Source organism: Argopecten irradians, chromosome 5 (genome assembly GCF_041381155.1).
Source record: "Argopecten irradians isolate NY chromosome 5, Ai_NY, whole genome shotgun sequence".
Taxonomy (NCBI): domain Eukaryota; kingdom Metazoa; phylum Mollusca; class Bivalvia; order Pectinida; family Pectinidae; genus Argopecten; species Argopecten irradians.
In genome coordinates this window covers 9,976,600-10,000,689 of record NC_091138.1, presented here as the reverse complement: position 1 = coordinate 10,000,689, position 24,090 = coordinate 9,976,600, and the positions used below count along the sequence as shown (strand labels likewise).

Sequence of the window (24,090 nt, the reverse complement as noted above, 5' to 3'; positions counted from 1 at the left end):
TGGTAGATCATGTTGTAATACAGGTTTGCCATGCTGTGATATGTATTGGTAGATCATGTTGTAATACAGGTTTGTCATGTTAAGGTATATATTGGTAGATCATGTTGTAATACAGGTTTGCCATGCTGTGTGATATTTATTTATTGGTAGATCATGTTGTAATACAGGTTTGTCATGCTGTGATATATATTGGTAGATCATGTTGTAATACAGGTTTGCCATGCTGTGATATATATTGGTAGATCATGTTGTAATACAGGTTTGCCATGCTGTGATATATATTGGTAGATCATGTTGTAATACAGGTTTGTCATGTTAAGATATATATTGGTAGATCATGTTGTAATACAGGTTTGCCATGCTGTGATATATATTGGTAGATCATGTTGTAATACAGGTTTGCCATGCTGTGTATGTATTGGTATGATCATGTTGTAATACAGGTTTGTCATGTTAAGGTATTATTATGTTGTAATACAGGTTGCCATGCTGGATATCATGTTGTAATACAGGTTTGTCATGCTGTGATATGTATTGGTAGATCATGTTGTAATACAGGTTTGCCATGCTGTGATATATATTGGTAGATCATGTTGTAATACAGGTTTGTCATGCTGTGATATGTATTGGTAGATCATGTTGTAATACAGGTTTGTCATGCTGTGATATATATTGGTAGATCATGTTGTAATACAGGTTTGTCATGCTGTGATATATATTGGTAGATCATGTTGTAATACAGGTTTGTCATGCTGTGATATATATTGGTAGATCATGTTGTAATACAGGTTTGTCATGCTGTGATATATATTGGTAGATCATGTTGTAATACAGGTTTGCCATGCTATGATATATATTGGTAGATCATGTTGTAATACAGGTTTGTCATGCTGTGATATGTATATTGGTAGATCATGTTTGTAATACAGGTTTGTCATGCTGTGATATATATTGTAGATCATGTTGTAATACAGGTTTGTAATGCTCAGTGATATATATGGTAGATCATGTTGTAATACAGGTTTGTCATGCTGTAATATATATTGTAGATCATGTTGTAATACAGGCTTTGTCATGTTAATGGATATTATTGGTAGATCATGTTGTAATACAGGCTTGTCATGTGTGATATATATTGGGTAGATCATGTTGTAATACAGGCTTGTCATGTTATTGTATATGTAGAGATCATGTTGTAATACGGCTTGTCATGTTGGTAGATCATGGTTACAGGTGTCATGCTGTTATATTTGTAGATCATGTTGTAATACAGGTTTGTCATGTTATATTTGTAGTTTGTAGATCATGTTGTAATACATGGTTGTAATAAGGCATTGCTTGTTTTGTACTTGTAGATCATGTTGTAATACAGGTTTGCCATGCTGTGATATGTATTGGAAGATCATGTTGTAATACAGGTTTGTCATGCTGTGATATGTATTTGTAGATCATGTTGTAATACAGGCTTGTCATGTTATATTTGTAGATCATGTTGTAATACAGGTTTGTCATGCTGTGATATGGTAGATCATGTTGTAATACAGATGCTGTGATATTGTATTGTAGATCATGTTGTAATACAGGTTTGTCATGCTGTGATATATATTGGTAGATCATGTTGTAATACAGGTTGTCATCATGTTAAGGTATATATTGGTAGATCATGTTGTAATACAGGTTTGTCATGTTAAGGTATATATGGTAGATCATGTTGTAATACAGGTTTGTCATGCTGTGATATGTATTGGTAGATCATGTTGTAATACAGGTTGTCATGTTAAGGTATATATATTGGTAGATCATGTTGTAATACAGGTTTGTCATGCTGTGATATATATTGGTAGATCATGTTGTAATACAGGTTTGTGATATATATTGGTAGATCATGTTGTAATACAGGTTTGCCATGCTGTGATATATATTGGTAGATCATGTTGTAATACAGGTTTGTCATGCTGTGATATATATTGGTAGATCATGTTGTAATACAGGTTTGTCATGCTATGATATATATTGGTAGATCATGTTGTAATACAGGTTTGTCATGCTGTGATATATATTGGTAGATCATGTTGTAATACAGGTTTGCCATGCTGTGATATGTATTGGTAGATCATGTTGTAATACAGGCTTGTCATGTTAAGGTATATATTGGTAGATCATGTTGTAATACAGGTTTGTCATGCTCTGATATGTATTGGTAGATCATGTTGTAATACAGGTTTGTCATGCTCTGATATGTATTGGTAGATCATGTTGTAATACAGGTTTGCCATGCTGTGATATGTATTGGTAGATCATGTTGTAATACAGGCTTGTCATGTTAAGGTATATATTGGTAGATCATGTTGTAATACAGGTTTGTCATGCTGTGATATGTATTGGTAGATCATGTTGTAATACAGGCTTGTCATGTTAAGGTATATATTGGTAGATCATGTTGTAATACAGGTTTGTCATGCTGTGATATGTATTGGTAGATCATGTTGTAATACAGGTTTGTCATGTTAAGGTATATATTGGTAGATCATGTTGTAATACAGGCTTGTCATGTTAAGGTATATATTGGTAGATCATGTTGTAATACAGGTTTGCATGCTGTGATATATATTGGTAGATCATGTTGTAATACAGGTTTGTCATGCTGTGATATGTATTGGTAGATCATGTTGTAATACAGGTTTGTCATGTTAAGGTATATATTGGTAGATCATGTTGTAATACGGGCTTGTCATGTTATGGTATATATTGGTAGATCATGTTGTAATACAGGTTTGTCATGCTGTGATATGTATTGGTAGATCATGTTGTAATACAGGTTTGTCATGCTATGATATATATTGGTAGATCATGTTGTAATACAGGTTTGCCATGCTGTGATATGTATTGGTAGATCATGTTGTAATACAGGTTTGTCATGTTATATTGGTAGATCATGTTGTAATACAGGTTTGCCATGCTGTGATATATATTGGTAGATCATGTTGTAATACAGGTTTGTCATGCTGTGATATATATTGGTAGATCATGTTGTAATACAGGTTTGTCATGTTAAGGTATGTGTATATTATTGGTAGATCATGTTGTAATACAGGTTTGTCATGCTGTGATATGTATTGGTAGATCATGTTGTAATACAGGCTTGTCATGTGTAAGGTATATATTGGTAGATCATGTTGTAATACAGGTTTGTCATGCTGTGATATGTATTGGTAGATCATGTTGTAATACAGGCTTGTCATGTTAAGGTATATATTGGTAGATCATGTTGTAATACAGGTTTGCCATGCTGTGATATATATTGGTAGATCATGTTGTAATACAGGTTTGTCATGCTGTGATATATATTGGTAGATCATGTTGTAATACAGGTTTGTCATGCTGTGATATGTATTGGTAGATCATGTTGTAATACAGGTTTGTCATGTTAAGGTATATATTGGTAGATCATGTTGTAATACAGGTTTGTCATGCTGTGATATATATTGGTAGATCATGTTGTAATACAGGTTTGTCATGCTGTGATATGTATTGGTAGATCATGTTGTAATACAGGCTTGTCATGTTAAGGTGATATGTATTGGTAGATCATGTTGTAATACAGGCTTGTCATGTTAAGGTATATATTGGTAGATCATGTTGTAATACAGGTTTGCCATGCTGTGATATATATTGGTAGATCATGTTGTAATACAGGTTTGCCATGCTGTGATATGTATTGGTAGATCATGTTGTAATACAGGTTTGCCATGCTGTGATATATATTGGTAGATCATGTTGTAATACAGGTTTGTCATGCTGTGATATGTATTGGTAGATCATGTTGTAATACAGGTTTGCCATGCTGTGATATGTATTGGTAGATCATGTTGTAATACAGGTTTGTCATGCTGTGATATGTATTGGTAGATCATGTTGTAATACAGGTTTGTCATGTTAAGGTATATATTGGTAGATCATGTTGTAATACAGGCTTGTCATGTTAAGGTATATATTGGTAGATCATGTTGTAATACAGGCTTGTCATGTTAAGGTATATATTGGTAGATCATGTTGTAATACAGGTTTGTCATGCTGTGATATGTATTGGTAGATCATGTTGTAATACAGGCTTGTCATGTTAAGGTATATATTGGTAGATCATGTTGTAATACAGGTTTGTCATGCTGTGATATGTATTGGTAGATCATGTTGTAATACAGGTTTGTCATGCTGTGATATGTATTGGTAGATCATGTTGTAATACAGGTTTGTCATGCTGTGATATGTATTGGTAGATCATGTTGTAATACAGGTTTGTCATGCTGTGATATGTATTGGTAGATCATGTTGTAATACAGGCTTGTCATGTTAAGGTATATATGTATGGTAGATCATGTTGTAATACAGGTTTGTCATGCTGTGATATATATTGGTAGATCATGTTGTAATACAGGTTTGCCATGCTGTGATATGTATTGGTAGATCATGTTGTAATACAGGCTTGTCATGCTGTGATATATATTGGTAGATCATGTTGTAATACAGGTTTGTCATGCTATGATATATATTGGTAGATCATGTTGTAATACAGGCTTGTCATGTTATATTTGTAGATCATGTTGTAATACAGGCTTGTCATGTTATATTTGTAGATCATGTTGTAATACAGGCTTGTCATGTTATATATATTGGTAGATCATGTTGTAATACAGGTTTGTCATGTTATGATAGATATTGGTAGATCATTCTGCTCTGAAGAAAAATTTTGAAATTTGCTTTTACTAAAAATAACTTTTGATTCGTGATACACAGGTTAGAAGTTCTTTACTTGGTATGATAAATCTAGAACAAAGTCGATGTAGCGCATTTCATCTTGCCTTTAAACATATTTCAGGTGAATCTCCTCTAGTGCACGCGCCATGAAAATCATATGTTTATTATAATCTTTAATATGTTTATTTAAAGTGTATCAGATACGTGCAAGTGTTATATTATTATTTAATAAAGATAGAGGTATCATAGAGAGATAGCACCAGTCGAAGTCAACAGCCTCACGCTCAAGGTTAAAGCTTGTATCAAAGATATGATAAATGTTATTGTCTATGTTCCTAGCCAGTTTTGAAATTGATTTGCTTGGCAGATAGTCAGAACATATGTTAATTTCTCTTTCAGGCGGCTATCAGTGAGAGCACAATAGTTTGTATTTCCATCTAACAGCAAACAAACAGGGCCGCAGCTTTTGTACATTGTTAGGGAATATATTTTAACAGTTTTGCTTTTGAGCTGCGTGTCACATAATCGAAACTGCATCCAACGATTAATTGTTTTTATTTCAACAACAATGCCCGATTATAAGAAGTCAATTATCATTACCCAGGTAAAAGACAACTAAAGGAATTTTCATTGTTTTATCAGACACTAGGAGATGACAGCGACAGATCATTGTATCATTTTATCTAGAATTCGCTAAATATGATTACAACGCAATATGTGCTCATGTGTGATATGTACGTCATTTGTATTGTAGTGTTGTACATGTGTAACTGGCTTAAAAGTAAAGCCACCAGATTTTCTCTTACCGCATGTTATGACAAGATATTGACAGAATAATTGAACTGATGACCTGGATGATCCAATCAGACTATAAAGGTTTTCATGGAGGTTATCATTGATCACTTGTAACATTTGAAAGAATAGATGTTCTTCATTCATTTTATGTTAGCGTCATGTGTATACAGTGTCACATTACGTTTGGTTTCTACAAAATAATCAGTAGATTAACGTCTCCATAACAGCCAGTGCCATTTAAGGACGGTCATTCGTGTACGTAATGTGCTACTTGTGTGAAGTGACTGCGTGTTTTGTTATATTGGAACGCCTTATTATAGTGCTATATCACTGAAGCACACTTCACTCGTCACTGTGACGTTATACCACACAAACAAGATCATTATTAAAAAAACACCTCAAATTTGCCATAAGAACGCATGCTTTCGCGAAACTTGTGGTAATAGCAGTTTTCTTTTATCTCAGCTGTTCTGTTTAACTCCCCGTCTATTTTTGTGTTTGTTGCATTTCGAGGCTGACAAATACATTAAGTGGCATGTGTAATTTGTTTATAGTGAGTGAGAAAACCATTAATACATATCATCCATGATAAAAACTTCGGACTGAGCTCGGGGGATACATGGAAAACTCGTACAGGCCTTCGGCGGTTTCTTTGTTCGTGCATGTCACTACTTATAGCCTACAAGCTGAACTCCACGTGCACTGACCTAAATATAAATCACCCGGAACTACATTATCCTTCAGATTTGTTAGCTTATATCCAGTATAATGATTAAAAGATCATTTGATAAAGCTGAATCAATGTCTACCATATTTATCAATAAGTTTCTCCTCAAATTATAAAACCTGCAGGAGTATTACAGTAACACCCCTCTGACATTGCCTCTTGTTGGCCTCGCACGAAAGATATCATTTACATGTATTTTAATTGCGTTACCAAAAAGCAATAGGTTCTTGCAATGCAATTGTCGTAGTCCGTTGATTTCCTTTCGCATATTTTCTTAAATGTAAAAAGAGGGTGTAGAAATCTACCCTCTGTGTTAAATATTTAGTGTTTGGCGTCCATCCCATGTTAGTTTGTGCTCAGATTCCTTCCATAGACATACAATTGTATAATGTATTTTGAAATTATTTTTGCATAGTAATATAATTCATTTTTTGTTATCTGTATGTAGAATGCAGCATTCTACATGCAAACATTTACTTTGTTCCTATTGTACTCAGCCCCTTAGAACGAATATACGTACCAGGCCTACTATACCTTTCGGCCGGGTACGAATTGGTCCCTATGTGTCGTAGTGGAACACTGCCTCCGAAAATCACTCGGGCATAGTTTTCTATACTTTTTTGTAGGTTTCCAATTATTTTATGCGTATACATGCATTTACATATTTTTGTTCAAAACAAACATAACTATCTACCGTACCGCTCACAAGACGTCAAATTCACAATTTGAGGACTTGCCGTATAAATTCCCTTCAGAAAGACCTTCATATGTATTATGTAAAAAAAATAATGCCTCAATGAGAATTTGATATTTTATGTGGTTCAGTTTTATTGCCTAGTAGATAAGCGATATCAAACAAGTACGATAAAAATGCAAACAAACGTTTTAAAATGGTTTGCATAATCATTACTTTGCTCCATTAGCACCAATTGTAGCTCTAAAGACGACACAATTTTCTGTCAAAAAGTCTTTTGAGCTACAATATTGCAGCTATCAGCCCCTTAGAAGGGGCCACGCCCATGGCTAATATAAAAAAGCTTCTTTCCACAAATATGATTCAGGTCAAATTTGTTCTATTTTACCACCACAATCCTAAATGAAGCAGGTGAGTTACAAATGAGTGAAGATAAAAGTGTTTTTAACTAGAAGTGTACAGTAAATTTGTATACAATTTGCATAATAAACATAACGTTCGACATTGGATTTATTTGGAACCTCAATGCAGATATAATATTGATGGATTTTGACCAGTAACGCACCCATCTAAGATCCCGTAATATAAAGCAATATACCAAATTGGTTGAAATTGGACAATAAATACTAATTTAAGTTATCGAAAGGAAACCATGGATTTTTCGGTTTTGACGATTTTAAAAGTCCCGTAACTCTTGCAAATATTGACGGATTTTGACCACTATCGCATTCATCTGAGATCTCATTGATATAAAGCAATATCGCAAAATTTGGTTGAAATCAGACAATTAATATTTAAGTTTGCACATAAACCGTTTCCCGGACGCCGACGCAGCCGACATAGTGATAGTTTTACAAGCGACACAGAAATTAGCAAATGTGTACCCATCTCGTATGTGGTGTATAAAAAAGCTTTCAGAAACAAAACAAAATCCCATTAGAAACTGTTTTCTATTTTTTCCAAGCCGATTACATGCGAAATGACAAAATAAGTAACGCACAGAAAAACACATCACAGTTTGAGTTGTACTAGTACTGCCAGGTATAGCGCCCGTCGGAAAGAAACAATATATCATCAATCATTCCCTTGAAATGGTCTGTATATCGCCTTGTCATTTCAACTGTCAAGTCGAGTAATTAATAACTCATAACACATTCTGTGATATTGATCATTTTCAAATTTAATTTAGTTTTTGGCAAAATTCTCCCGCACTTTATGAAGACCACAGGTGTCGGTAGAAGAGTTTGTTGATCTAAGATTTGGGGAATAAATCATGCCATATAAACAATCCATACTTACTATAGTAGATATTAGGTTTACAACTTTGTATCCTCTATACAATAAGACAACAAGAACATACCGCAGTTTCCCAAAACACGCACCTCGCACTTCACACGCGCTACACACCGCATACTTAGGAGGCCGTCCTAATATGATCCTAGCTGTTAATAGGATTTTCAAACAAACAAACAATTATATCGTTTTATGTAATTTTATCACACATATATCATATGGAGCATTTTCAAAATAAACAAACAAATCAATCGTGGGTAGACCAATGCTTTCCTTTCCGTTGATTGTATGCAAATCCCCTCAAGTGTCATTTATGATCATCTTCACTATAAACGACATGCTGCATGTGTGAAGGGTCTGGGAGGTTGATTATAGTATTATCCCATTGAAGCACGACGCCAGATAATCCCACCCTCACTGACACATTATACGGACAACGGGTAAACCACGCCTTTACGTTGAGCACAGCAGAAACTACCACTTTATTATACATTGCTACAGAATCGTAAACACGTCACGCGCAATTTAACATAATCATTGTCATCACCGTGACATCATCTTAACTTTAGCACAACGAATCCATACACGGTTTCATATCTTAAATAAATCTATCAATTATATGGCCATATCATATCATGAGTCATTATTTTACTTTCTTAACACCCTTTGTGTTGATAGTAAAGGAAAGCTGGAATATGTCTCTTTAATATTTTAGGAAATTAGTGTTGAAGGTAAGCGTGAATGAAGGAAACTATTTTGAGAAATGCTGAGTAAATTTAGGAATTCCTCTTAATTCAGGTTTCAGCATTAAGAAATGTACACAAACAGTGCCTGCTGCAATAATTAGTTAAGTTTTCTGTGGGATCGTTTAGAGTTACGTAACAATTAAGTGAGCATGCCTCTCTTCCGTCAAGTGTCGTCGTTAACCTAGACATGTCTGCTACACATTATACACCAGTGGGGTGTAAATCGTGGCTGCTGTAGTTGTTGAAAGCCCATAGACTACTTAGAGCGAAGTAAACTAGTTTACAAATACCCTGGAATAAAACCTAAGCAAGTTAATAAAGACTGCAATACCTGACTACAACTGGTATTGTCTTCTAAATTTAATACATGGCCAAAGCGTTATTCCTCCCCGCTTTTGTAAGGGCCCCGCATCGAGATGCGGGTGCCCTATAGTAATCAGGTTGTCCGTCCGTCTGTCCGTCCGTCCGTCCGTCTGTCCGTTTTTTTTCTTTTGCACATTAATGATGGAAGGGAGTGGAGTATTTTCCCCATATTTTACATGATGATTCCCCATCCATCCTAGATCTGCTTGGTAATTTTTCAGGCTGAAATTAAATTAAAAAATCGGCCATCTTGGATTTTAACATTTAAAAAAATCACAATGTTGTTGCTCTTAACTGATAAACATTTTGTTATAACATTATGATGCAAAGTTGTTCAGAATTAAACAAGGAGTTGACTGTCCAAAGGTAAGGTCATGGGCCAAGGTTACTAAGTCAAAGGTCAAGGTCAAATTTAAAAAAAATATTTTCTCATGAACATTTTGCTACAACATTTATAATGAAGCAGAGTTGTTCAGAATTAAACAAGAAGTCAACTCACCAAAAGTTTTGACTGACCAAAGGTAAGATCATGGGGTCACTGCATCAAAGGTTGTGGACACATTTTCCATTTTTGGACTTATTAACAATTTGTTATGACATAATAAATAAAATTATTCATTGCTTAATATATTTATTAAAGTCAATATGATTTGAATCAAAATGGCTACATGATATGATTAGAATAAAAAAGGCTGCAAATCAGTCATCTTGGCACGTCAGACACATAGCGGGGCCCTTTCTGACGTGTCAGTGTTCTAGTTTTCTTTAGTGCATGCTGTTCACATTGTTTTGATATTATGACAATTGCATGGCTACAACGCTTGTTTGGTAATATTACTCCGATATGGCCCTGCAGGTAGGACTATTGTACCTGTTGCCTCTATTACATGATCTTAAAAGGCGACTAAATTTAGGATCTTATTTCTCCTTTCTTCCTAGCTTACTTTCGTCTATACCAATGTCTCCCTTGACACCACCTCCCTTTTGGCCATCTGTTTGAGCGCTCACCCCTGTGGAGTAGGCTTTCGGTTCAGTCCCCTGGCCGAGACACACAAAAGTCTATCAAGTGGTAGTCTCTGCTCCTTCTTAGCGATCAGCATTAAGGTAGTGGGACGACTAGTTCGCCCGTTGTCAGTATAATGTGACCGGATGGGGTGTGTTGCTTGGTGTCTTCGGCAGCATGCTTCAGTGATATAGCACTATAAAAAGGGCAATAGTGTCACTATATACAAAAGGTAGAACATGAATATACCGCAGTCTCCCAAAACCCTCACACCGTATACATGGAAGGATGTCCTTATATGGCCCTGGCTGTTAATAGGACGTTAATTAATCAAACAAAGAAGTATTCCAATATTACAGCCACAGAAAAGTTTGGCCGATGCAATAATCTCATCAATTTATCGTTGGCAAAACCCATCTTCGATATTTCTGGGATTACTATTGCTGTAATATCCACCCATGCATCATGACAGAATATACCGCAGTCTCCCAAAACCCTCACACCGTATACATGGAAGGATGTCCTTATATGACCCTGGCTGTTAATAGGACGTTAATTAATCAAACAAACAAGTATTCCAATATTACAGCCACAGAAAAGTTTGGCCGATGCAATAATCTCATCAATTTATCGTTGGCAAAACCCATCTTCGATATTTATGGGATTACTATTGCTGTAATATCCACCCATGCATCATGACAGAATCGAATAACGGAACATTATGGTTGGCTTTGTTACTTTGAAGTTGGGTATTGCTTTCTGTACTCTTAAAAACGAAGTTTCTGCTAGCATGTGATTGGTCAATGTTTTTCTCGTGAACTGCCTTCAGTTCTACTATGAGATAGTCCAAATGTGGAAACAACCACAGTAAAAGTAATCACTGGCATATCGAGGATGGCGGCACTACTTAAAGGTGTATCCTAACTTATTTTGTCAGGAATAGTGACCAGTCTGATTATTTCAATCTGTAGTTTTATATTATGTTTATTTTGCTAGAATAGTGTTATATAGTATATATATGTAAGTATTATTTTATGATAATTATAGTGCATGATTTACATTTCATTTTTATTTCTATCTCAAATGATAGATACATGTATGATTGATTTAAGCTACCTCAACAATTTCAGTAATGATCAAAGGTCGGTCGTTTATCCCCGGTTATAAGGGCTTCCCCCACCCTCTAAACATGGGTGGTCCTTACATTAACCCAGTTATTAATTTCTCGTTAAACCAATCAACTGTGATATAGGTAGAAGTTAGAATGGCCCTTAAGGGATTCAAACAAACCAACGATCTATTGTAGGACTTGTGGTAAGATGTCGCAACATCTGTAACCGTTCGGCACCCAAATGATGATGCATGATCGCCACATGCTTTACTTATGTTCCAAGGGAAATAACTCGTTATTTTACACAGAATACGATAATGCATCATGTAGCATTTGTCATCACATTTAGAACTGTGTATATGTGTCAACGGAAAATAACACCAAGTGGTATATTTGTAGGGAAGGGAAAATTGTCCTGAAAATAACCATTTTTTATCTGAACACCGATATCGCCACCAAACCGTTATCGGGATGCCAGATTACAACTATTTAGTATACCATGGTCAGTAGGTTGATTAGACGAACGTCCCTCTATTGTTGCAGCAAGGGTCGAAAATCTATCAGTGTTGTCATACTCACATTTGGATTATTTTTCCGTAGCATTTCGATAAGTTTTGAATGATATATTTCTAACCAAGACCATTTTCAACACTCTTTTTTTCACAAAATAAAGAATACTACATACTTGATTGTTTGATTAATTAACGTCCTATTAACAGCCAGGGCCATGTAAGGACGGCCTCCCATGTATGCGGTGTGTAGCATGTATGAAGTGTGATGTTCGTTTAGTGTCTTCTTGTATAGTGGAACTATTGCCCTTTTTATATAGGGAATGAATGCACAAATGTATTTTTCTAATTTTCATACCGGCTATGAAACCAGAAGCTGCCCGTGGATCGCGGTAGCGCCGCTCCTCGGAAGATATGTAGATATGTAGGTTCTATGAAAATTAGAAAAATACATTCAATCCATGTATTTACATAAGAATAATTTATGAAAATTAAAATTATTGAAAGGTTATTATATTATATTTACAATTATAACACACATATACGTCGAGAAACGAGACTAATGGAACAGCTGAATGACAAAGTCGTTCCGTTTTCAAGCTTCCGCCTTCTGGTCGACCTTTTTGTTCAAATGATAAACCATAAACAAGAAATATAATTAAAATAAGATTCCATCGACTTATTATCTTAAACCTTATTATTTATCAATAAACAAAGAAGATTATACATTAAAATATTGCGGGGACTTTTTTATTGATATGAAACTAGCGTGATGTTTGAAATCAGCTGATCGATGCACGGGAATCGCTGTATTCATAGGGTTTTCACAGGCAAATGTTTGTTTTTGCCAGTTGGTTGATTTATATAGTGACGAAACACTCGGAATGTAATTATAGTGCTTTATCACTGAAACATGCCGCTGAAGACACCAAGCAACATATCCCATCCGGTCACATACTGACAACGGGTGAACCAGTCTTCCCACTCCCTTTATGCTGAGCGCCAAGCAGAAGCAGAAACTACCACTTTTATAGACTATGGTGTGTGTCGGCCAGGGGATAGAAACCAAAGCCTTTCTCACAGGGGCGGGCGCTTAACCGAAGGCCAAAAGTCAGGTGATGTCGAGTGAGACGTTCGGAAGAAGCAAGTGATACTTAAGATAGGAAGAAAGAAAAGATAAGATCCTAAATTAAGTCGCCTTTTACGATCATGCAATAGAGGCAGGGGATACAATTCTAATGCCCGACCTGCAAGGCGACCTACCTCGTCACTTTCAATATGGTTATGGTAATTAGTTATGATTACCAAAACACAAAACAAATTCTTGGATCTCGGCACCCATTAAAGAAAGATCTATGCCTGACAATGGAAAGAGGAATCTTTTCTCTGCTTTTTAAAAACTTTTTCTATCACAATTCAAGATTTTTGTTTTGTTACAAAAAAAAAAACAATTCAAGACGGCTATGTTAAAGACCAATCGCAATCCCTTCCAGGGTGTATTGCGGTCCACACAATTTCACCTCTGTAAACGGCCCAACGAAATTTCAAGATTCTTGAAAAACGTATTTCGGACGCATACCGAATTCCCTAATACATATTGTAAGTTTCCATTCTTTTAGGGATGCACTAGATTCATTTGTAAGTAAACAGTTACAATTTGTATACGACGTCCGCCGTTTCAAAAACAATCACTGTGACGTCATATATAAAGGGGCACAATGTATTAAACAATCGTTATCATGAAATATTCTGTGACCCGAGGTCAACAGACGGTCAGTTCGTGAGCCGTTGAGAGAGGTGAAAGTGGACACCGCTATGAACCCTGGGAGAGATCGGACCAATCATTCCCAAAATACAATATACACATCAACGGCCTTCGGGGAGCAAAGACATGAAATTTGAGAAAGATTCTTTCAGTACTTTCTGAGAAATAGTAGTAAAAAACGATAACATTTCAAAGCTTCTTGAAGACATCACCAATTGTATTTATCTAACTGTAAGGACGAACAGTTATATCATAGCTTATTATAGCACTTTAGTATTTATTTTCTCGTGATTCACGCTTCAAATGCCTAAGTGGGAATTCCCCAAATGACATCATGTCAAATATACCATAAATTACGTGGTCACAAACTTTCACATACCCGCGTGACATTAACATACATTGGTCATTAAACAATTACCTACGAAACAATTCACACTCAACCAATTGTCGTGAACGACAATGTATCAATTAAGTTTGATATTTGATCTGAAAGTAGGGATTTCCATTTCGAATTAATGCAAATCACTATTTGGTTTTATATCATTGTATGTATGGCACAACCTAAGTTCACTCATTCCAATGCCATGTCATCAAAGTCAGGAGATTGTTACGGGGTTAAAAGAAGCGTCAAAAATATCACCAATCATTGCAAGTCACTTCTTAGTTTCAAGCGATACTTGCTTATTGGCTTACGTCAGAACCGAATTGACGTCAGCTGCATCTAATAGTCCCGTACGCTGTATTTAGTATCGCATAGTTTAAAATTTAAAGGTAAAAGCTACCGAATAGCCTCGGTAAATACGCCCCAATGGCAAACAAATCAAAACGCTCAGACGTAAAATATTAAGCATGTATTGCTATGATTTCGGCCAAAAACACTAGTATCGGGATTTACTCCGTAATAAAGTGTTAGTAGAAAAATCCAGTTGTCGCAAGTGATATAGAAAGTGTATCAGTTGTAAATGTATGATGGCCAATTTACGCTCTCTACATACATGTACTATCGCTTTGCCTCAGCATGAAAAGATGACTTATACAAAACGTGGCAGCAGATTGTGGCCTAAACAGACCTACGTATGAATCAAATTTACAATAAACAATTATAGTTTACAATGTTTTCTGAAACAACATGACGCCATTTAGGTTCAATTACAGTAAAATTACGTCCTAAATTGGGGGTCATTATGATGATTTGTCACACATATCTTTGCATTTTCAGTGATTATATCTACCATCATTATCATCTGAACTGGTGCCTGGAAAGTGAGCGCAAAATAAGATACTCAACTGTATCAAAACATCATTATGTATATATATGAACAAGAATAATAGTAGTAATGTGGTTGCTAAGGAAAATATTAATAGAATCTTTCATGGGCATGTCAAATGGACAGAGATACGAGATACCTAAACACGCATGAAGGATCTTAACTGGTCGACATAAGGTTTGATGAGTGTTGACGGCCATGTTTACGAGGCTTGTTGAGTGTTGGCGGCCATGTTTACAAGGACTGAGATATTTCTGTCCATCTATGTTTGATTGGTTTTCTTTCATACTTTAACGATTTTTTTTTTTTTTTTTTTTTTAATGTTTGGGAGCATTTACATTTACGCTGTCATCACAAGGACATCGCAATGCGTCAAAATTAATGACGTTGTCTACAATTGGCGCCGCAATGTACTGGTAACTTATGGATTTCACCCTCAAGTTGAAATTTCACTCCCGGAGGCGGTGAATATTATATTAGCCTTTTTACCGGGGTTGGGAAAAGACAACTCATACGCCCTAGACAATGGCGCGCGTGACGTCATCAATAAATGTGTCGCATATTGCCTACTAATATAGTATCATTTAATTATGGCATAGAAGTAACCAAACTTTCTGGGGTGCATCAAGACAACAGAAATACATGTAGTTCAACCATCGTGTGAGATGGCAGTAGGTTAACACTCGGCAAGCTTTCAATTGTCTTGTCAAATTCCTACCCTCGGGTTAAAATACCTGTGTCCATGTAATAGTTCCATGTAAAATCATATCAATCTTACATGGTGGCAAGGGGGATTGCAACGTAGCTCGATTAGGTCATGTTAACAATACAAGAATGGTGATAACCAACAACACTGTTGATAAACTACTGTGGTAGAATATTTACAAAAATAATTAAATGATTATCATCTTAGTTCGATTGACGACGGTAACGACTTAGATTTTATCATCGAGTTAACACACGGGCTTAGACATCCCTGTCCTATTGAAATCACGAATCTTGATAGCGTTATTTCGAACTTTGATGGCAATCGCATGCTATCGCTGGAATTGAAATCATAGTTAGATGGTTTGTCTGATAAAATTACATCGTATAAGAGAGAATTAGAGAAACAAATGTAAATTTTTGAGTGCATATTGAATTTGTGTATACATATTGTAGTAATAAGTATTTAATAAGTATAATTGTACGCATTCATACACCAAAGCAAAGTGCATTGCACACATGTCAGGCCGTCTTTATATAATCCTGACTGTTTATGCTACGTTAAACCCAATAAATCAAACCAAACTAGGAAATATAGAATGATCTCCCTTTTTATGACGATTGCCCTACTTTGTTAAATGCATTGACATACAGACAGCAATTTAAGCTGTACAAAATACGGTATCAGAATATTAGTCAGATAACAAGCCATTATGTTTGTTTTACTGCATGGTTTGGAAATATCAAAGTTCCACTTTAGAGACAATTGACATTAAATATCCTAAATAGTATCATTATAATACATTAACTGTCCATGGCAACATATTTAACAACACACATCTCTGCCACAGTCATCATTACCACTTAGAAGATCAACATGACTGACTTCGTTCTCCTACTGGCTGTCCTTGCAGGGGCCATTTCAGGTAGGACGCACAGCTCTATCTTTAAGATGCATGTTTTTGTCGTTTTGAAAACAAAATCATATAGATCTACAAAATATTTTATCTAACATTCATTGCATTTGTCAATAAGGGATTATGTTGAAACAGATATCATGATGCGTTGTTTCAGTATGATTGTCTTGGTTCAAAAAATAACGCCTTTCCTTAGCCAATTGATCACGTGGGTAGCAAACCATGACCTTGATGTAGACCGTCACTTCTGGTTCCCTCTGAAGGATTTCGTTCATTTTTTATATTTTGATTATAGGTAAAAGCACCTAAAATCATATATAACCAGGTTAATTTTTCTTCCATGACCATAGCTGTTAATAGGACGTTAATTAATCAAACAAACAAACAAACAATGTTTAAAGATATGTACTCATGACTTTTAAAATATTCCTGATTTTAAGGATTTTTAAAGAAATAATATTTCCTCCCTGTAACATTGCTTAATATATTAAGAATGATTTTTCCGCAATAAAACGAAATTTCCATTAAGATTGACATATTTGCAATAATAAAAGCCAAATATGACCGATTTTCTTTCTAATACCTATTAAATTTTGGTCTGAAAACGTTTAAATAGGTTAATCCGTGCACCTTTCAACGTTTTATGTTATCCATTTACCCTTGTTAGTTTTTTCTGTATTTATTATACTATTGGAGCTTACAAGATAACACAATAATTACATATCTTGATTTTATTTATTTATTATATAAAATATAAAAATGAATTTGGCAAGCTAGGTCTGACCTCAAACAGCTTTTTCTGAGGCACAAGAAATTGTGATAATCAACTATTAATATATTGGGCCTACTGTGGTAGCATGTTTTGAAAAATAATTGTTGATTAAACGTTTCACAAATAAACTTTTTTACTAAGTTTACATACCCACTCAAAAACATTGACCTCATTCAAGGCTATTGTTAAATTAAAAATGAATGATTTGTCAATATTACAGTAAAACTTTCTAAAGACGAAAATTCAAATCCCCGGATTCGGCTCCACTTTATTCATACTGATTTGAGCAACAATATTGGATTTTTTTATAAGGAATTGTCTTTTGATACGATTTTGAGGTCCCATCAAGTCAATATTGGCTCTATAACAATTTTTCCGGAATTGTTGCTGAATATCGCCTTGTTTGAAGCTGAAAAAGGGAGTAAATTGATAGAGAATCGAATACAACCAAACAAGTATACGTCTGTGCATGCGATTCGGGACCCAGAGTGCCTAGTAGGGGAGAAGTCCCCAGGAAAACGGCAGGTCGACAAAATTGTCCACGTGAGTTAGAGGCAGAAATGGCCATGCTGGGGCAATGTCGGGCCGTCAGGGTCATGTAAGGATGGCCTCCCATATATGCGGTATGCAGCAGGTACAATTCTAACGCCCAACTATCCTTCATACCCCACGGGTTACTATCACAGTCGTTATATCCACCCCTGTACTATCTCATTGTTAAACTGAAGGCAGGTCAAGAGAAAAAATCAGAACCAATCACAGGCCTGTGTCATTAATAGGCTTGGGAAGTTGTCATTTGTGATCGCAATTCCAGAAGTTCGCTTGAACAAGCTTTTTACCTACCCCCCCCCCCCTTTGCTGGTGTTGCCCTTTGCTGGTGTTGTGAAGAATAAACTGAATAACCACATATAAGTGGTACATGTAGTAGTGATTTGCACCCAGATACAATATAAACTAGTTTAGAATCATTCTGTAAACTTATTCAGGAGCATTAATATCATTGTAAGTTGATTGCAAAGAAAATAAGAAAATATTGTGAACTGCAATTCATTAATAACTAAATGATAGTGGGGTCGTGGTAAGTACGTATACGGAACTCTCTACTCTGACGTCCCGGTTTCGTCCCTCAACGTCGGCATATGTTTTTTTTTAATTTAATTTTAATTTCATATTTTTTGTTGTTGTTATGTCACTATACTTGAACATATTTTTTTTTTGTCTTTATTTTATTTTCCAAAAGTTAATTCCAAACATACACATGTATAGCATATACACTAAAACCTCACCTTACTGCCACCTCAAAAATTACGAACATCCCGCTATTACGGGCACTTATTTTCAGTCCCGATTTTTTTCTATATATGTCTTTATATTGGTCGTTTCAGTAATACGATCACACCGCTATTCCGTATTACGACCAGTTTTCATAGTCTCAACGGCCACTAAATTAGCACTAATTGACCACGGGCACATGTGATGACTTCACACCTCGCTGTGCCTCACATTCCCGCACGCAGCGACCCGTGAACAACTGCCCACAGGAACATCAGTCAGTCTTTTATTTCCGTCGACCTAATTATCATATTATCTACCTGTACTAGGAGAGTGTTAATAGCCTTCATTTGTATACTTGTGATTAACTGTACATGGCAGTTGATGTGATCGAAACCACAAATAATGCAACGTTCTTACGTTATACCTGGTGGCGAGATCGAACGATTTAGGTAGTTCTTGTTCGTACGTGTAACGCCACTGGAATTAAAATTCTCTAATGTATGAGATATATTGATCTTGTTTCAGATTTTTATGAACGTTCGTCAATCATCTCATTTCAATAGATGGGTCATCTATTTTGTTGCTGTAAAATATGTCTAACAATCGTAATTAAAAATACGCTTGACTATTGCACAGCAGTCTTTCAAACACTTTACCGATTGTGATCGTAAGTTATTATTTGAACAATCATTGCACGTGGCGGGGTAATTCAAAACGATTTACGTAAATATTTTGGAATTTACACAGATCAATACAAATTTTAAAACATAGTTTCTCATTAACCCCAGGTGATACTATGTGATAATTACACTACCGATATATGTATTTGGATTATAATTAGAACATAATAGAAAGTAATGTATATAAAAAGTATTTTCAGTTGGATTGTCAAAAATAACTTCAGTGAAGTTCAGTTTAAGATTTAAATAAGTACACACTATAAACTTTATTTAATGAAAAAATATGGTTATGCTCTAGAAATAAATGGCATAGTCATTAGATATATGTCCCTAATTTATCAAACTTGAATAATTAGAAATCTTTGTAAATTATTGTTTTGTATTAGATACGCATGGATTAAAATATGATATACATTTATATAAACATGTATATAACATTTTTCATAAAAGTTAAATCTTGAAACAAAAAATACAGTACATGTATTATGTACCTGTCTGCTAGGATACAGAGTTACTGTTCTTGATCGTCATGATCAGAGATGAAACCTGGTCCATCGCAGAATTAAGACCACCTCGCTATTAGGACCACTTTTACTCAAGTGGTTTTAATAGAGGGGTTTTACTGTAAATACAGCAATACATATTCTCAACAGATGTTATATAATGTTTCTGGCGTCCCTTGCTCATACACATTTTTATATACATCAGTAGGGAGCTGTGTTTGTGAGGAAATTATTTCAAAGATTATAGGATAGATAACCACGTGCACCCATATATATACATCTCTCCGTATCTGTAGCAGTGTACAGCCAAGCGTGAAGATGTAATACATTGATCATGACCACATCAAAACAATAAGCAGTGATCTAGGATTGACTGTTCTATTGTTTAGAGGATTAAGTGTCATTTTATGACGGCATCTTATCGTTTGGTTGTTTACGCAAATTATATGGAAAAAAATCGGGAAGTGTTTAAAATGTAAATGAAATTGTAATACATGTACGTAATATTTACAAGATCTTCTGTACTAGGTACATGTACTTATATAATTTGTAACACATTGTTTTTTCAAAGTAAATTATCATGTCAGAGTAAAATTGCTGAGTGAATCTGCTATAATATATATTGAAACCACTGAAGCTTACAATTTTTCGTTACTGTAATGGGCATTTTAGAAATATCAACCCATTTCAAATGATTCGACTGAACTAAGTCTTCCCATCTCCTCCTCCCGGTAGGAGTTATGTTATTTTTTAATTGCATTGTACAGATCAATATGAAATAGTTAATGTTAGTAGGAATAAAATTTGACATATTCCAGAGTCAGCTTAATTCAGGTATTCTCTGATAGCAGATAATAAAACCGTGATATCACATCAAAATTAGAACTAATCTGATAGATTTGTATAAATTCATCATCAAAACAGTAAAAAGTGTCACTATCCTACATCAAATCATATACTTCAGTTGTTTTTCTTGAACCAAGCCTTATAAGAACAGTTTTGCGACCAATAGTCATATTTCAAAGTAAATTATCATGTCCAAGCCTTATAAAAATCAGTTTTGCCACCAATAGTCAAACAAAGTAGATTATCATTCTAAAGTAAAATTTCTTGAGTGAATTTGCTATCCGAATTTTAGACCTATCCTTGCTGCAAATTCACAATGTAAGCTTGAACCAGAAATTACCTCCCCCGGTTAAGTACATTATCATTTGATCACAAGTACCGATTACTCTTCTACAATTAAATAGACCTCGCAACCCATGTAAAGGCCCAGCAGGGGGTCCGCCCATGCCAAGCGCTGCTGTGCAATAAAGATGGATAGACTGGGTTGGGGGTTTTGGGACCTGTTTAGTAGCTAACAGGAAATGTGAAAACACAGTGAGTAATGCAAGGTGGCATTGGGATCGAAAGTGCAGTGAATAAGTAATGGAAGATCTCGGTAAAGAGAGATAACAGGATTAGCCATGGAGGCCAAGCAGATAGAAAATCTATTAGGAAGAATTCATTCGTGAAATAACAGAAAGGGGATCCAACATGGGATCTGTTGAAGTATGTTTTATGGAGGATATATGATCATTATAGATAATAACAGGTTAGCCCATGGTCGAGACACAAAACATTGAGAACACAGTATGAGTATATCCACAGCCCGCCCCGGAAAGACGCATGCAAGAGAGCAACTAACAAGAGGAGTACCGCACACAGAATGACAACCCACCACCCAAACCCCACCTCGGTAATTCCCATTGCAGAGCACAGAAGAGAGGACGCACCAGCTGAGAAGACAAACCCCGTCTATAGACCCGTAACGCGTAAGACACACAATTTACTCACCATAAATACCCACACCCTTTAGAAAAATTTCCACATTTTAATCAGCATAGAGTTTCACAATGGACTAGCAAGGTACGCAAACCAGTAATACACACCCCGATCCATTTACCAAGTTAAGCAAGGTTTAACGACAAATGAATCTTTCACCCTCCGGTTGACTAAATAGAGCGCACCCCGCAAGCCACCGGGGACACCCCCTAACACAACCAATGGGGGGCTCCACCATACCATCCACTATAAAATACAATTACAACCTTTGCAGACACATTGGTGCACAACAAACTCGCATAAACTCGCCCCTAATAAACTCTGATCTATACCCCAGACGAAGTAAAATTAATAAGACAGAGTAAGAATCATAGAATCAGATTATAGTGTAGTGTTTGGGGTGTTCTTGGTTGTTCTGCTATCTGTACTATACATTCCACGGTATGATTTGTTGTTTGATGTGTGTTGTTATTTTGGATGGTGTGGTGTTGATGGGGTGTATAGATTGGTTTTTAATATTATTTATAACATAACTCATAAATCGAAAAATAAAGGATAATAAACTAACTCATAATAACGGGATATCTGGTTTGTCATGCTGTGATATGTATTGGTAGATCATGTTGTAATAGATCAGGTTACAGTCTTGTCATGTAATACTGGTTTGTATGTATATTGGTAGATCATGTTGTAGTACAGGCTTGTCATGTTATATTTGTAGATCATGTTGTAATACAGGTTTGTCATGTTATATTGGTAGATCATGTTGTAATACAGGTTTGTCATGCTATGATATATATTTGTAGATCATGTTGTAATACAGGTTTGTCATGCTATGATATATATTGGTAGATCATGTTGTAATACAGGTTTGTCATGCTGTGATATATATTGGTAGATCATGTTGTAATACAGGTTTGTCATGTTGATATATTGATGGGAGTAGATCATGTTGTAATACATTGGTCATGATATTGTAGATCATGTTGTAATACAGGTTTGTCATGCTGTGATATATTGGTAGATCATGTTGTAATACAGGTTTGTCATGCTGTGATATATATTGGTAGATCATGTTGTAATACAGGTGCATGTTATATGGTAGCATGTTGTATACAGGTTTGTCCATGTGATATATTGGTAGATCATGTTGTAATACAGGTTTGTCATGTTATATGGTAGATCATGTTGTATAGGATTTGTCATGCTATATATGGTATCATGTTGTAATACAGGTTTGCCATGCTGTGATATATATTGGTAGATCATGTTGTAATACAGGTTTGTCATGTTATGATATATATTGGTAGATCATGTTGTAATACAGGCTTGTCATGTTATATTGGTAGATCATGTTGTAATACAGGATGTTGATATATTTGTAGATCATGTTGTAATACAGGTTTGTCCATGCTGTGTGATATATATGGTAGATCATGTTGTAATACAGGTTTGCCATCTGTTATATATATGGTAGATATCGTAATACAGGAGATCATGTTGTAATACAGGTTTGTCATGTGATATGTATTTACTGGTATATGTTGTAGATCATGTTGTAATACAGGTGTTATATTGGTAGATCATGTTGTAATACAGGTTTTGTCATGCTTATATATTGGTAGATCATGTTGTAATACAGGTTTGTCATGCTTGTCAGTTATATTGGTAGATCATGTTGTAATACAGGTTTGTCATGTGTGATATGTATTGTAGATCATGTTGTAATACAGGTTTGCCATGCTGTGATATATATTGGTAGATCATGTTGTAATACAGGTTTGTCATATGATATATGGTAGATCATGTTGTAATACAGGTTTGTCCATGTGTATATATATGGTAGATCATGTTGTAATACAGGTTTGTCATGTTATTGTAGATCATGTTGTAATACAGGCTTGTCATGTGTGATATATATTGGTAGATCATGTTGTAATACAGGTTTGTCATGCTGTGATATATATTGGTAGATCATGTTGTAATACAGGTCCATGTCTGACTTGATATTATGTTGTAATACAGGTTTGTCATGCTGTGATATATATTGGTAGATCATGTTGTAATACAGGTTTTTGTCATGTGATATATATTGGTAGATCATGTTGTAATACAGGTTTGTCATGCTGTGATATATATATTGGTAGATCATGTTGTAATACAGGTTTGTCATGTTAAATGATATGTATTGGTAGATCATGTTGTAAATACAGGTTTGTCATGCTGTGATATATATTGGTAGATCATGTTGTAATACAGGTTTGTCATGCTGTGATATTATATTGGTAGATCATGTTGTAATACAGGTTTGCATGCTGTTGATATATATTTTTGGTAGAATCATGGTTTGTCATGTGTATATATATTTGTAGATCATGTTTGTAA

General features: G+C 35.2%; 1 protein-coding gene across 1 annotated transcript in view; it reads left to right on the top strand.

The window, feature by feature from the left end:
• The first annotated feature begins 16,549 nt into the window (after positions 1-16,549).
• Positions 16,550-24,090, top strand: part of LOC138322814 (uncharacterized) — a 40,535-nt gene continuing 32,994 nt past the window's right edge. Inside the window, exon 1 of the mRNA XM_069266937.1 lies at positions 16,550-16,660. Coding sequence (XP_069123038.1) covers positions 16,612-16,660 — 49 coding nt within the window. The 5' untranslated portion in view covers positions 16,550-16,611. The remainder of the gene's footprint in view (positions 16,661-24,090) is intronic.